This window comes from Chironomus tepperi, unplaced genomic scaffold (genome assembly GCF_022539635.2).
Source record: "Chironomus tepperi strain 1889 unplaced genomic scaffold, CSIRO-AGI_Ctep_v1 contig_421, whole genome shotgun sequence".
Taxonomy (NCBI): Eukaryota; Metazoa; Arthropoda; class Insecta; order Diptera; family Chironomidae; genus Chironomus; species Chironomus tepperi.
The window spans coordinates 496244-509827 of record NW_027226543.1 but is presented as its reverse complement, the minus strand read 5'-3'; the positions used below and the strand labels follow the sequence as shown (position 1 = coordinate 509827).

Below are 13584 nucleotides of genomic sequence, written 5' to 3'. Positions count from 1 at the left end.
TTTTAAGTTTTTATGCATTATAAATTTATAATCAGCACATCATGTCACATTACCATAAAAATTAATAAAACATTTTTAAGGACTTTACAAGCGTTTTCAAATACAATTTTGTTCATATGTAGCCATAAACAAAAGATATATATATTCCCAATGCGAATTGTGTAGATTCCTTTGTCTCAAAAATAATTTTTCTTGTTGCTTTTATCCATAATTAAAGAAGAAAATTGTACTTTCAGATATATGATTAAATTAATCTTAACTATTTTGTGTAAGAGCTCTTTGTGTTTTTAAGTATTTACTTTCCATTCCTTGATAAGTACACTTCTGTGCTTTTTACATTCACGTTATTTGATACGTGCTTATAAGAATGGGATATGAAGGGATAAAGCTTTAAAGACATGTTACATTAAAGGAGTTGCCAAGGAGTCTATATTTATACATTAACAAGTGATATCATTGAGTAAAATTCTCTACAGAATATCCACGAAAATTTCGCGCATTCTTTGGAAGTGTAAAGTAATTGGACAGGAAAAATCGTAAATTCATTTTGTCACATTGCGAAGCTCATCGTTTAAAACTTATATCCTATTTACTATACATCAATAAATTCTATAATAGCTAAAGGAATACTCAAATAATTTGTCATGTGTAAATACTTAGGCTGTGTCCTTCCTCTTTAACATTTGTTCAATTTCTTTATTGTTGACTGACACGCTATAAATATCACTTGCATTGACGCGATTCCTTGCTGGACTCTTTTTCTCAAAATATGCTTCAATTTCCGATAGCTTCTTGCCATGTGTTTCAGGTAGAATACATAAGCCAAAGAAGAATCCGAAAATTGCAAATAATGCGAAAAACCATTGAACAGCATGTGATCCACCGAGAATTGATAATAATGGTCGATAACATTGAACGGCAATAAACATTAGAATATTAGCCACAGAGAATATTATGCTATGGCCTGTACTACGTATCGATGTTGGAAACATTTCTGCTGTTAATGTCCATGGAATCGAGAGTAAGCCAATCATGCTGGTGCAAACAAACCCAAGAAGACAAATAACTGGAACAATTCTCATTTCATTTGCACCTTCTTCAATCCATATTGTAACAGCACCGGAAATGAACATAAAAGCAGCCATGAAAAATGATGACACCATAATAAGGAATCGTCTCTTAAATTTCCGCAATAACCATGCATTTAAAAGTGACATGACGAAACGAACAACTCCGAGGAATATTGACGATATAAACGGATCTATTTCATCAGCGCCAGCATCCTTAAATGAGATAATAAAAATAAGAGAGATTTGCATGTTATGAAGCATGTAATCACATTTGCGTTGCCACAAAAAGCACATTAAGATAGTTTAAATAGAGACTATAAAACTAATAGCGAATTCAAGAATATAAATCACCTGTAAGAATGTGACCGAGTAGAATAATGTGATATAAATTCCGCTAAACTGTTGAATGAAGAATAAGAAGAAGAGAATCAACAGTGGCTTATAACCCGTTGGCTTCTTAAATTCGTGAAGTGTTTGACAAAATGATGGCTTTTTATTTTCTTTCAGTGCTTCTTCTGGCGGCAATTTTGAATTTCCAATAATTTTCTTTTCATTGTCGCGTAATAAAGCTCGTAAATGCATATCAGCAAGAGATTCATTTTGATCAGGTTTTGGATAGTTTTTGTACAAATAAGTTAATGACTTTGCTGCATCCTCAATACGTCCTTTTGATACGAGATAAACGGGAGATTCAACAACAAACAGTTGAACTAATATGACTGGAAGTATAGCAAAGATGATTGCTAGCCAAGCTGTTGTACGCCAATCAAATATTGCACCACCAATATATGCTAAGCACATTCCAAGTGATGCGATTGTTGGTGCTGATGAAATGAGAGATCCTCTAAGATCGGGTCTTGCAACTTCAGTTATATAGACATATGCAGGACTTGTTCCTATCGCACAAGCAATTCCCATAAAGATTCGACCAGCCAATATAAAGTATACATCAGGAGCTGTTGCTACAATAACAAATCCGGTAACTGCTGGAAAAATCGCTACTTTTATCGTATTGGCACGTCCTATTTTATCCATCAAATATCCAGCAATCAAAGATCCAATTGGAACCATAAGAACTACAATAGAAGCACATAATGAAGTAAGATTTTTCGAAGCTTGTGGAATGTCACTGTCTGGACTTTCAATTTGTGGCACAAGTACTGCAGAATAGCTCAACGCAATCCCAACGTAAACATGAAAGCTTGCTGCGGCAATTGCTGCATTAATCTAAAAGTAATAAAAAATATTAAATGGAATAAATTATAATTATAGCTGTATCGATGTTATCAATGATGGTTTGCAATGTCCGTATTTTAAATATGTGTCAATGTCGCCAAGTCATGTCATAATTTTGATTAATTACATCACGCAAAAAATATTTACTCAACGTCACATAAACTAAGTGAAAAGGAAGGTCCAATAATATGTATATAAGATCTTATCAAATTACTATTCTTTACCTGAGGAATTGCACTTTTTAAGGTATTTGTCTCAAAACTGCTTAACGACCGACAACTTGTAATGACTTCCTTAAACGCATCTTCCGCCTTTTCGCCCGTGTCATTGCCACTTTAATTGTAAACGAAAAAAATTACAAAGTAATAAGAGAAAAAATCAATTTTATTAGTCTAAATGCATCAATTCAATTAATAATAAAGTGTGAATAAACAGACCGACCATTCTATGTGACGAAATAATGGAAATGTATCAATAAGCGCACGAGTACAAATTGATTGGTTATTGTACTGTCTTATTAATCACTTTTATAAATATAATTTTCACAATATTTGTGAATTAGGTACTTAATGACTTGCTGAAATGTAAGGATTTGAGATTTTCTTTCAAACATTCAGATGAGACTAGATGGCACTTTATTTTTAGTGGACGTTATTTAAGATGAAACCGAACTCGTGACATTTGGCTGGCAACAAGATCGACAATTTCAACAGATGTATTCCTTAATCACTGATTGATCAACCGCATGTCATGTACCTGAACATCTAATCAAATCAGTTAACTAATGTTTTCAGTCATTATCATTAAATACTTGTCAATATACCTAATAAATTGTCTATTTTCACATATATCAGCTTGTATATAACATCCACTGACACATCATTTTAGAATTAGTTTAAATGCACGTTTCGTATTTTTGTTGCCAAAAAAACAACAACAGACAACTACATACGAAAAAGTCATAAATAGAAACAACAAAATTGTTTAGCTATGCATGTTTTCACGAACATTAACTGCAATTAAATTATCGTATTGCATACCTAGTTTGAAATGTACTGTAACTGATAGCATTTAGTCTATATAAAAGAATTTGATCTTTTCTTCATTTGTACTAATATATTTCAATGTAAAGGTCAATGTTTTTAATTGTTATTGTAAAAAAGTATACATTCACAGTGACTAACAGCTGATTTAAAATCATTCACGTGCCTGAAAACAATTTTTTTTAGTTCTCATTTGAATAGAAATGTCTTCAAACAACATGCAAGTTATTGCACGAAACGGTTTCACGAAGCTAGAAAACTGCAAAGCTGTTCAGTCAACAAAATTGTGTATGAATAAATAATTATCGTAGTAGGACAGAAGATTGGTAAAATTAATATTGGCAAGATAATTTTTTTTCAGCTTTAATAAAGTCTATGAACAGTTTTTGGATTTCCCTTTTATTCAAGCATGAAATGACTCATACATATTTATATCCAATATTTGGCAACTCGAGAAATATTCAGTCATGACTTCAAGCAAGAAATTGAATCAATTTTTTGTATTTACAACAACTGGTTTCATATTTTTTATTGGTTTTGTAGTAAGTTCTGCATTACTGCACATTAGTGCAGTTGTATAGAGTTGTGACACACATGTGTGAATGTTCACAAATGACGTTTGTCAAGAAATGAGATTTTAAGACCCCCGCGGCATTTATTTTGTTACAACGTTGCTGTATAGCATGTATCTTCTGCTTCCTGAATTAAGTGACCCTGTTCCGAATGGAAAAAAATACGTTAAAATCAGTCATTAACCTGTCATCAATCGGTTATGACGTAATTTTGTCCACTCGGGTGTGTCACTTCATACATAAATGTTATACATAAATGTTTAAAACCTTTTGAAATAAATCTGCTGATCCTTAGTCAGTAGTTGGTAGCACGGCACACCTTGTGGTAAGTCCCGACCGAAACCGCAAATTGCACACGGTTCATTTTATTTCCGGCACAAAGGTGGCTCGCCACTGTCCTACATTATTTTTTCATGATCACAAAATTTCAGACTCTCAACCCTTCCTGAATTCCCTTAATTTGTGCACAATCCCAACAATTTCTAAATTTTACTTGACATTCTTCCAAAAATAGAATCTTTCCGTGCGGAACTTGAACAGTTTTTAAACTAAGCCAAATAGTTCAATTGAACTTAATTCAGTAGATGACCAATGATTATTGCGTGCAGGTAGTAGGTGACAACTGGAACCATGAAAATTATGTTATCTCGATGAGATGATTGACAACAAATTCAGGGAATTAATTTTCTGAAATTTAGTCTCAGTATCGTTGATCATGGAAGTTAATGATTTTCATTACAATAATGTACTAATTAGAAAGCTATCTTATCAAAAAATCTCATAATAATTCCGAATAATGATTTGTATTTCAAATAAAATGTTTAGTAGTAATAATTAGGTGCTGATAAAATAAATTTCACATGTGATAATTGATAAAATTTTGGGAACCTACCGAAGCTTTCCTTCACTACTGCGAATTTCTAGTTGCAGCTGTGATGCGCCAATGCTGTGATGATGAGAATATGAAAGTTTTTAATTATGAATTACAATTAGTCGCATGCACGACGAATTTTCGATCAGATTTTTTAATTTTGTTTGCAATGAGTTAAGTGCATTTTTATTATTCTATGGATCGATGTACTATTGACATTGAAAAATGATTTTTTATATATATGTGTTTCCATAGCAGCATACACAACATTTATATATGATTGACTCATTGCGGATTTATACGCAAAAACCACTATCCAAAAAATTATTACCTTATAGGGTCCATATTAATTGTATATACTTTTCTGTGAAAATTATTTGCCTGCTTATTTCTCACGATATTTATTTATTTAATAATTTACACAATCCCGAAGAATCACAAAATCATTTTTTTGTAATAAATTGTCCATTAGCATGTATGAATAAAATATATTCCCAAAACAAAAAAATTATACCTAATAATTTCACAATCACATGTCAATTGTACTTATTTCAGTCGCGGTAAAAAAGTAACTGCCTTATCTATTTTTTTCATGCCTTCCGTTGGTAGCATTTCACCACAAAAATATTGTTTTTCACCATGAGTATCGTTCATTCGGAAAATTCAATTTTAGCTTTGTGGCGCATTTTCTTTTCAATTTAAAATGACATCCCAAACAGTTTTGCGAACTTTGCTATCTTTTATGGAAGTACTTACCTAAATTTGCTATCAATGACTCTTATTTCTGACATTAAGTCTTTGGAAACCGCTCAAAATGATTAAAGGACAATATCATCACATTAGCATTGAAATTTCCCAAAAAAGACAAACTCACCACAAATTAACGGAAAAATTTAAAAAATTAGCTTTTATTCAAAAATCATTTCGAAAAGTTCTGTTGTGTCCACTCTGTCTGCTAATTCATCTAGGCAAGCTTGCACAACTTCTTACTGTTTTCACTAGCTATACATATTATGTATTTTTCCATATAATCTGATTTTTAAAGCAAATTTCTCTACTAAAAGTGATCAAGTAATATTTAAACTTGTAAAAGCGCTTCTGTAACGCATTAACGAAGACATTTTTTACTAGTTGAAGATAAGTTCGAACAAATTTATTTAGCGGCTTTCTTCTGGAAAATTTAATATTTTCCTTTAAACTCGTTAATCCAGTGGATATAATTATTAAAAAGCAACAGAAGTTGATCATAGTTTGTGTCGGACTCCAGTAAAGTTGAAGGAAGCAAGGATAAAAGCTTAAATCGTTTTGAATTTCAATATATTTGGTAAGTTAAGATTGATATAGGTTTTTGGAAACAAAGAAACATGTTTCTGACAAAAAACCAAATTATTAGGATTTTCTAAGATTACTTGATCGATTACGACAGTAATAATTTAGTATTCTAAAGGATAAGATGTATTAACTTGTTTAATTTCATTAAATTTAACCTCACAATAAGTCATGTATTGATCAAACAATTTTTGTTTATTTGTAGTAAACAAGTAGCAAGGCAGTCAAAATGGGAGATACAGAAAAATTGGAAGTTCGAGATCCAGCAAGAGTTGAAAGAATTGGTGCACATTCTCACATTCGTGGATTAGGTCTCGATGATGTTTTGGAAGCCCGAGCAGTTTCGCAAGGAATGGTTGGTCAGAAAGAGGCACGAAGAGCTGCTGGAATTGTTGTACAAATGGTCAGAGAAGGAAAAATTGCTGGACGATGTATCTTATTAGCTGGTGAACCCAGTACTGGTAAAACGGCTATTGCAGTCGCTATGGCACAAGCTTTAGGCACTGAAACGCCATTTACTAGCATGTCTGGTTCAGAAATTTATTCACTTGAAATGAGCAAAACAGAAGCATTGGCACAATCACTTCGAAAAAGTATTGGCGTTCGTATAAAAGAAGAAACTGAAATTATTGAAGGAGAAGTTGTTGAAATTCAAATCGATCGCCCTGCATCAGGCACTGGACAAAAGATTGGTAAAGTAACATTAAAGACAACAGAAATGGAAACAAATTATGATTTGGGAAATAAGATCATTGAATGCTTTATGAAAGAGAAAATCCAAGCTGGAGATATTATTACAATTGATAAGGCATCAGGAAAAGTGAGTAAATTAGGTAGAAGTTTTACAAGATCTCGTGATTATGATGCTACAGGGGCACAAACAAGATTTGTTCAATGTCCAGAAGGTGAATTACAAAAACGAAAAGAAGTCGTACATACTGTAACATTACATGAAATTGATGTCATTAATAGTCGTACTCATGGATTCCTTGCATTATTCTCTGGAGACACTGGTGAAATTAAACAAGAAGTACGAGACCAAATTAATAGTAAAGTATCAGAATGGCGAGAAGAAGGAAAGGCTGAAATTAATCCAGGAGTTTTGTTCATTGATGAAGCTCATATGCTTGATATCGAATGCTTTTCATACTTAAATCGTGCATTGGAACAAGATATGGCACCACTCGTCATTATGGCAACAAACAGAGGAATCACAAGAATTCGTGGTACAAATTATCAATCACCTCACGGAATTCCAATTGATTTATTAGACCGAATGATTATCATCAGAACAGTTCCATATTCCGAAGACGAAATGAAAGAAATTTTGAAAATTCGTTGCGAGGAAGAAGATTGTCAAATGAATCCTGATGCATTGACAATTTTGTCAAAAATAGCAACGCAAACAAGTCTTCGATATGCCATTCAACTCATCACGACGTCAAATCTTGTCAGTAGACGTAGAAAAGCACCAGAAGTGACGACTGCTGACGTAAAGAAAGTTTATGAACTGTTTCTCGATGAACAACGCTCAAGTCGCATTCTTAAAGAATTCCAAGACGAATATCTATTTAACGAGATCAATGAAGCTATTCCACAATCTGCAATGGAAACGAATTAAATCTTCAGTTCTGCACTTTAAATTTCACTTGATTTAATCATTGATTTACGGTGAACATTTTTATTATTTTTCTAACTTTACGCGTGTCTTTGATCGAGGTAAAAAAGATTTATTTTGATACACTTGCAGTATGCTCTTGACTTTATGTCTTCTCTCATTATAAAACAAACAAACAATAGATTAATGTAATAAACAAAAAAAAAATTAATTAAACATAATCTAAGTCATGTCTTTTATAAGTAACCAAATTTGTTGCTATATACTTTCACATGCTTTTGGTGTTAGTCCACTTTCCGACAATACAACACAAACTTCTGCAAACAAGTCTCTTAAAATTGTTGCTTGACGTCTTTGTTGTCCGTCAATTAAAACTGTGGGAATGAATGAAACTGGCGGATTTAGTGCTTGTGTATTTTCACCTGCGATTTTCAATAATTCCTTCCCATGCAATGAAGAATAGCACTTTTGTATCGTTTCAGCATCAACTGTATATTCTCTTGAGCAACGCTGGAACGCTTTTTGTGGATTTCCATTATCACGGATCATGCACGCAATAAAATCTAATTTTGTCTCCGTATCATGTATGGATTCAATTGCACAGCAATGAATAATGTTTCCTTCACATTCAGTTGGACCTGAAATCAAAAGATTTAATTAATTTATAACTCATTCCAGGTCAGTTCCAACTATCACAACAGACAATAAAATCAGGTAATAGAGTATAGCAAGATAAGAAATTACATGCAATTTATTTGAGCTTACCATGTTGACATTGGAAGGAAAGAGAGCCTAAAAAATTAAGTACACGCAATAAATTATACATCGCTTATCAGTAAAATAGATTATATCTTACCGTCTTGCTGAACAGTCGTTGTGGCTTTTCCATAAGCGAAAAATTCAATTTCAATTAAATTTGGAAGTTTAGAGTATGCAGATTTTAATTGTTTAACAATAAAATTCTTGGAATCTGGACATAGAGCTTCATAAAACACTGAAATCACAACTGGAGATCCTTTAGTTCTTGCAAATTCTAATTGATCCTGTTGATGAAAAAACTTAATGATAAATGACTCTTTTTAAGTAATGTTAACTGACTTACTTCATGGATAATACGGCTATTATAATCAGTTAATGTCTTATAAGCATAATACACAAGAATAATGACAAGTAATCCAACTACAATTCTGTATCTTGCCTGTCCACTCACTCGCTTCATTTTACTAAATTTATTTGATTTTTTCTATTAATAAGATACAGTATTTAAGGTATTTTAACAGATGGATTGTATCTGATACAATATTAGTAACGAGTTGTGTGCTTACTAATGCAATAATACTATTTATACGCTCATCATTGCACTTTGTGTATTATGTGAAAAATAAACACAGTACAAGTGTTACTTTTGGACTAGTTGTATTACTAATAAAGTTAGGTTCTGGATTTCACATGAAATATTTTGAAACGCATTTTTTTATTTTTACTTGGAAGGATAATTGTTAATTATAGTTGTTTTTATGGATTTACTTTTCAACGGTATTTAAAAATTCAAAAATTATTAAAATTAATTCGACGTTGATGAGTCTTTAAAGCAATTTTATGTTTTTAGACATTCTGGCAATTTATATGAATACATTCTTAAACAGACAGCCAATAATCAAAACAAAGTGAATAACCCAATGTAAAATAATGCTAAAATTTACAGTGAGACGTCAAATAATTAGAAATGATGCAATTCATTTGGTATTACTTTGTTGGAAACAAGGGCGGGAAAAACGTAAACAAATCAAAAATTTGTAAAAAGAAGAAATAAAGTTTTTAAACTAATGAAAAAATGGAAAATAAACAGATTGTTTGCGAAGTTTGCGGTGAATTAGTAGACGAGGATAAGTACAGGCGGCATCTAAGCAATGGACATAAAGATAAAAAGGAATTTCGCTGTGATTTGTGCGGAAAAGAATTTACAAGTAAATTTTTGCTGAAATTTTCAAAATTTTCATATTCTAATATAATTTGTTATTTTAGGTAACTATAATCTCCAGTATCATGTTGCACATCATCTGAATGAGAGAAATTTCATATGCAATGAATGTCCGAGAGCATATAATACAGCAGCCGATTTAGCACAGCATCAAAGAATTCATGAGAAGCAGAGAGATCCATATGAATGTGAATTCTGTGGATTAGTATTCCAAATTAGAAGTAGATATAACACACACATGAGAATTCATAAAACTGAACGCGGTAAAGGTCCAAAGGAATGTCCAATTTGTGGAAAAGTAGTTCAAGATCTTAGAAGGCACAATGAAACTGTTCATTTGTAATTTATAGTCATTTATCACTGATTATATAGAAACTAATTAGTTCTATTTCGTTGTAGGAATATTCGGAACCATGAATGCGACATTTGTCACAAACGATTCAATAAGAAATCGGGTTTGGAAAGACATTTTTTGATGGTACATGAGCAGCAAAAGAACTATATTTGTGATTTGTGTGGAAAGGCATTTGGAGAAAAATCACTGCTAACAAAACACAAAAGTAGACATAATTCCATCCGAACATCATTTTACTGCACTGTTTGTAAAAAGTATGTAGGTGAGATCAAAAATCACTATGAAACTGTTCATGCAGATCTGCAATATGCATGCGAGCACTGTTATCGACGGTTTGGAAAATTAAGAGAATATGATAATCATTTGACATCGAAACATACAAAATTAAGGAAATGGCTTTGTGATTTATGTGGCAAAAGATTTGTCGAAAAATATCAATTAAAACGACATTTTCGATCTCACATTAATGTCAATGGAATCACAGAAGCTGACATTTCAAAACTCAAGCCTATTTATATTGGTGAGGATAGAGACAGAAAAGAACGTAAATCACCTTCTAAAACTCCATCAAATAAGACCAAATATAAAAGGTATGAGTGTAATTTATGTGGAAAAAAGTTTGCTGGAAAAACGCTTCTAAAAACTCATCTTGTCAGGCATCAGAATAAGAAGGAGAATTATTGTAATATATGCAAGATTTATGATGATAATATTAAGGAACATTATGAAGCTGAGCATAATGATCTTGAGTACACTTGTGAAATATGTTTTAAAAAGTTTGCAAGAAGTTCGCAGCTTAAAAATCATAACTCAACAAACCATACAAATATAGGTGAACATTCTTGTGATGTATGTGGAAGAATTTTTAATAATCTTGCAGCTATTAAGTCTCACATAATAAATCATTTAAAACCTGAGAAAATAGAGCAGTCTGATGATGATTACAATATTTTTGAACAAGTAAATGATTTTGATGATGATGAAAGTGACTATTTCGAGCACGAGACCAAAACTAATGATATTGAGAATGTCAATGTGGAGTCAATTGTCATTAAAAAGGAACCAGAAGATGAATATGACAATATTTGCTATGAATTTTCTCCAACAGCAATGTCGATTAAAAGTGAACATTTATCAGATCATGAGGATATTGATGCTTTCGATAACGACTTCACCGAGGATGTAAAAGAAGAAATTCCAGTTGAATCAGCAGTCAAAGTTAAACAAGTTGTCAAGAAAGAAATTGACCAAGAAATTAAGTGTAACGTTTGTGATGCAATATTCCCCTCAAAGGATAAGTTCAAGACACATTTCATGTCTGAGCATGTAGAGAGCAATAAGTCGTCGTTTTCTTGCATGGAATGTGATAAAACGTTTAAAGACAAAAAGTCTCTTACTAATCACTTCAAAAATGTTCATATAAAACTAGACTGTGAATATTGCAGTGAAAAGTTTACGTCTAAATATGAACTTGATAAGCATGTTAAAGCAGAGCATGAATCTAATGACAAAGCTTCATTGATGTGTAGTTATTGTGGTAAAATATTAATGACTGAAAGAAATTTAAAGCTTCATATTCAGGCAATTCATAGCGGCGACAGATTTCCATGTACAATCTGTGATAAACGATTTAGTTATAAATCAGCGATGTATCGGCATAGGTAAGTCAAGCACATCAAGCATGAATATCCTTAATCCTATATAACTACTTTTTCTTTTGTACATTTAGGGACCGAGAACACAAAACAGGACGCAAACATAAATGCAGTAAATGTCCACAACAATGCGCTACAAAACATGAACTGCGACTACATAAGGAACATCATCACAATGTCAACCGAAAAAATACCTCACCAGAACATATGTGCTTTTATTGTGGAGTATGCTTTCCATCCAGTTACGTTTTATCTCGTCATAGAAGAAGAGTTCACGGTGATGAAGATCCTGAAATTATTCGAGAATGTGGAATTTGTAAAGAAGTACTTAAAGATTTATACTGGAAACGAAAGCATATGGCACAAGTTCATTTAAATGGAAAGAAGTTGAAGAGAACTTGTGGATATTGCAAGACAGAATTTGATCTTTATGAAGAATTTAAGGCACACATTGAATCACATGTTGGATTATTCATTTGCATTACTTGCGGAGAATTCTTCTTTGATGCTGAAACCTTAAAATCTCATCAATATACTCATAAGAAAATTGATTGTAATCTAAGGAAGTACATTTGTGATCATTGTGGACATCGTCTATTTACAAAGCTTCAACTTTCGGTAAGTGATCTTTTTATGATGATTGTTCATTAAAATTATGAGACTTAATTCTATTTTAGATGCACATGCTGAAGCATGTTAAAAGCTTTGAAGTTCATTATTGTGATATTTGTGGGAAAGGATTTAAATTTGCATCATCACTTTACACACATCGTAAATATCACGGAGAAGGAGAATTCGTTTGTACTTATTGTGGGAAGAAGTTTGCAAGAAATTCAGATCTTGTTAATCACATCCGAACTCATACAAATGAAAAGCCTTTCAAGTAAGCTATTTTAATCTAGTTAAGCTATTGAAATTTTATAATTATAATATATTCTTTAATTAGGTGTCAGATTTGCGATCGTGGATTCTCACTTAAGCAATTACTTCAATATCATCAGCAAACACATCCAGAAACAAGAGTCATGTTTAAATGTAAAAAGTGTGAAGATCAAGTTTTTGCGGATAAGAAGCAATTAACAATCCATGAAGATCAAGCACATCCTGAATTACGTCCTTATCGTTGCTTCATTTGTGACATGTCCTTCAAACATGACCATAATTTAAGGAAGCATAATGCACATAAACATTTGTAAAGCAACAAGTTGAATTTAAAGTACTTTTATTTCCGGAATTTATTAGATAAATTATTTTTTTCGAGTATTAGAGCCACAATATAGATGTATTAAGTATAATGTAATGATTGAAATTATTGAATAAATTCCTTTGATCAAGAACAGGTCCTTGATATTTTTAAGAAGCTTAGTTTGCTACAAGGGTTTACTGCTGTTCCATACATGGAATAATAATAATAAACAAAACAGATTAGTGCAGGAATTAATATTTAAAATTGAAAATATAGGAATCTAAAGGAACCAAGCAGATATACGGCCAAGTAAAAAATTAGAAACATGAATGGACAAGTCATTTGTGAAGTTTGTGGACTTTTGGTGGACATAAGTAATTATGAGAGACATAAAAAACATGGACATAATTTGGAGAATAAGGATAACAAGTGCTATTTATGCGAGAAAACCTTTACAAGTAAGTTATGGATTACTTAAAAATTTAGTTCCTATTATTAATACTTATTCCAATTTTAGGTACCTACAATTTAAAGTATCATATAGCTCATCACATAAATGCCAGATCTTTTGTATGCAACGAATGTCCGAAAGCTTATAATACAGCCTCAGATTTAGCACAACATAAGAAAATTCATAGCAATACGGTAAAAATACCACGAAAGGCTAA

At 31.9% G+C, this 13584-nt stretch overlaps 3 protein-coding genes across 3 annotated transcripts; 1 reads left to right on the top strand and 2 right to left on the bottom strand.

Moving 5' to 3' along the window:
* Window positions 1-5283, bottom strand: LOC139097401 (solute carrier family 2, facilitated glucose transporter member 8-like). The gene is made up of 5 exons (XM_070649223.1): window positions 5124-5283; window positions 4814-4867; window positions 2531-2639; window positions 1422-2297; window positions 1-1283 (listed from the first exon to the last, which is right to left on the bottom strand). Exons 1-5 carry the CDS (start codon window positions 5135-5137, stop codon window positions 657-659), a joined length of 1680 nt encoding a protein of 559 aa, XP_070505324.1. The 5' UTR covers window positions 5138-5283; the 3' UTR covers window positions 1-656.
* A 651-nt stretch (window positions 5284-5934) lies between these two features.
* On the top strand, window positions 5935-13014 carry LOC139097378 (uncharacterized). The gene is made up of 8 exons (XM_070649190.1): window positions 5935-6116; window positions 6327-7724; window positions 9562-9706; window positions 9765-10059; window positions 10120-11736; window positions 11805-12348; window positions 12408-12613; window positions 12677-13014. The coding sequence occupies exons 2-8, from the start codon at window positions 6351-6353 to the stop codon at window positions 12924-12926; spliced, it is 4431 nt and encodes a 1476-aa protein (XP_070505291.1). The 5' UTR covers window positions 5935-6116; window positions 6327-6350; the 3' UTR covers window positions 12927-13014.
* On the bottom strand, window positions 7751-9169 carry LOC139097398 (GILT-like protein 1). The gene is made up of 4 exons (XM_070649220.1): window positions 8842-9169; window positions 8596-8782; window positions 8505-8531; window positions 7751-8377 (listed from the first exon to the last, which is right to left on the bottom strand). Exons 1-4 carry the CDS (start codon window positions 8956-8958, stop codon window positions 7998-8000), a joined length of 711 nt encoding a protein of 236 aa, XP_070505321.1. The 5' UTR covers window positions 8959-9169; the 3' UTR covers window positions 7751-7997.
* Window positions 13015-13584: the final 570 nt, after the last annotated feature.

Excerpts from the sequence above, each read along its gene's own strand:
- LOC139097401 (XM_070649223.1), bottom strand. Across the intron at positions 2,298-2,530 it reads TAAAAAGTGCAATTCCTCAG|ATTAATGCAGCAATTGCCGC; the intron begins GTAAAGAATAGT and ends TATTACTTTTAG. Across the intron at positions 1,284-1,421 it reads ACTCGGTCACATTCTTACAG|GATGCTGGCGCTGATGAAAT; the intron begins GTGATTTATATT and ends ATCTCATTTAAG.
- LOC139097378 (XM_070649190.1), top strand. The coding sequence starts at position 6,351 with ATGGGAGATACAGAAAAATTGGAAGTTCGAGATCCAGCAAGAGTTGAA. Across the intron at positions 7,725-9,561 it reads ATGAAGCTATTCCACAATCT|ACTAATGAAAAAATGGAAAA; the intron begins GCAATGGAAACG and ends TAAAGTTTTTAA. Across the intron at positions 10,060-10,119 it reads CACAATGAAACTGTTCATTT|GAATATTCGGAACCATGAAT; the intron begins GTAATTTATAGT and ends ATTTCGTTGTAG.
- LOC139097398 (XM_070649220.1), bottom strand. The coding sequence starts at position 8,958 with ATGAAGCGAGTGAGTGGACAGGCAAGATACAGAATTGTAGTTGGATTA. Across the intron at positions 8,783-8,841 it reads ATAGCCGTATTATCCATGAA|GATCAATTAGAATTTGCAAG; the intron begins GTAAGTCAGTTA and ends TTTCATCAACAG. Across the intron at positions 8,378-8,504 it reads TTCCTTCCAATGTCAACATG|GTCCAACTGAATGTGAAGGA; the intron begins GTAAGCTCAAAT and ends TTTTGATTTCAG.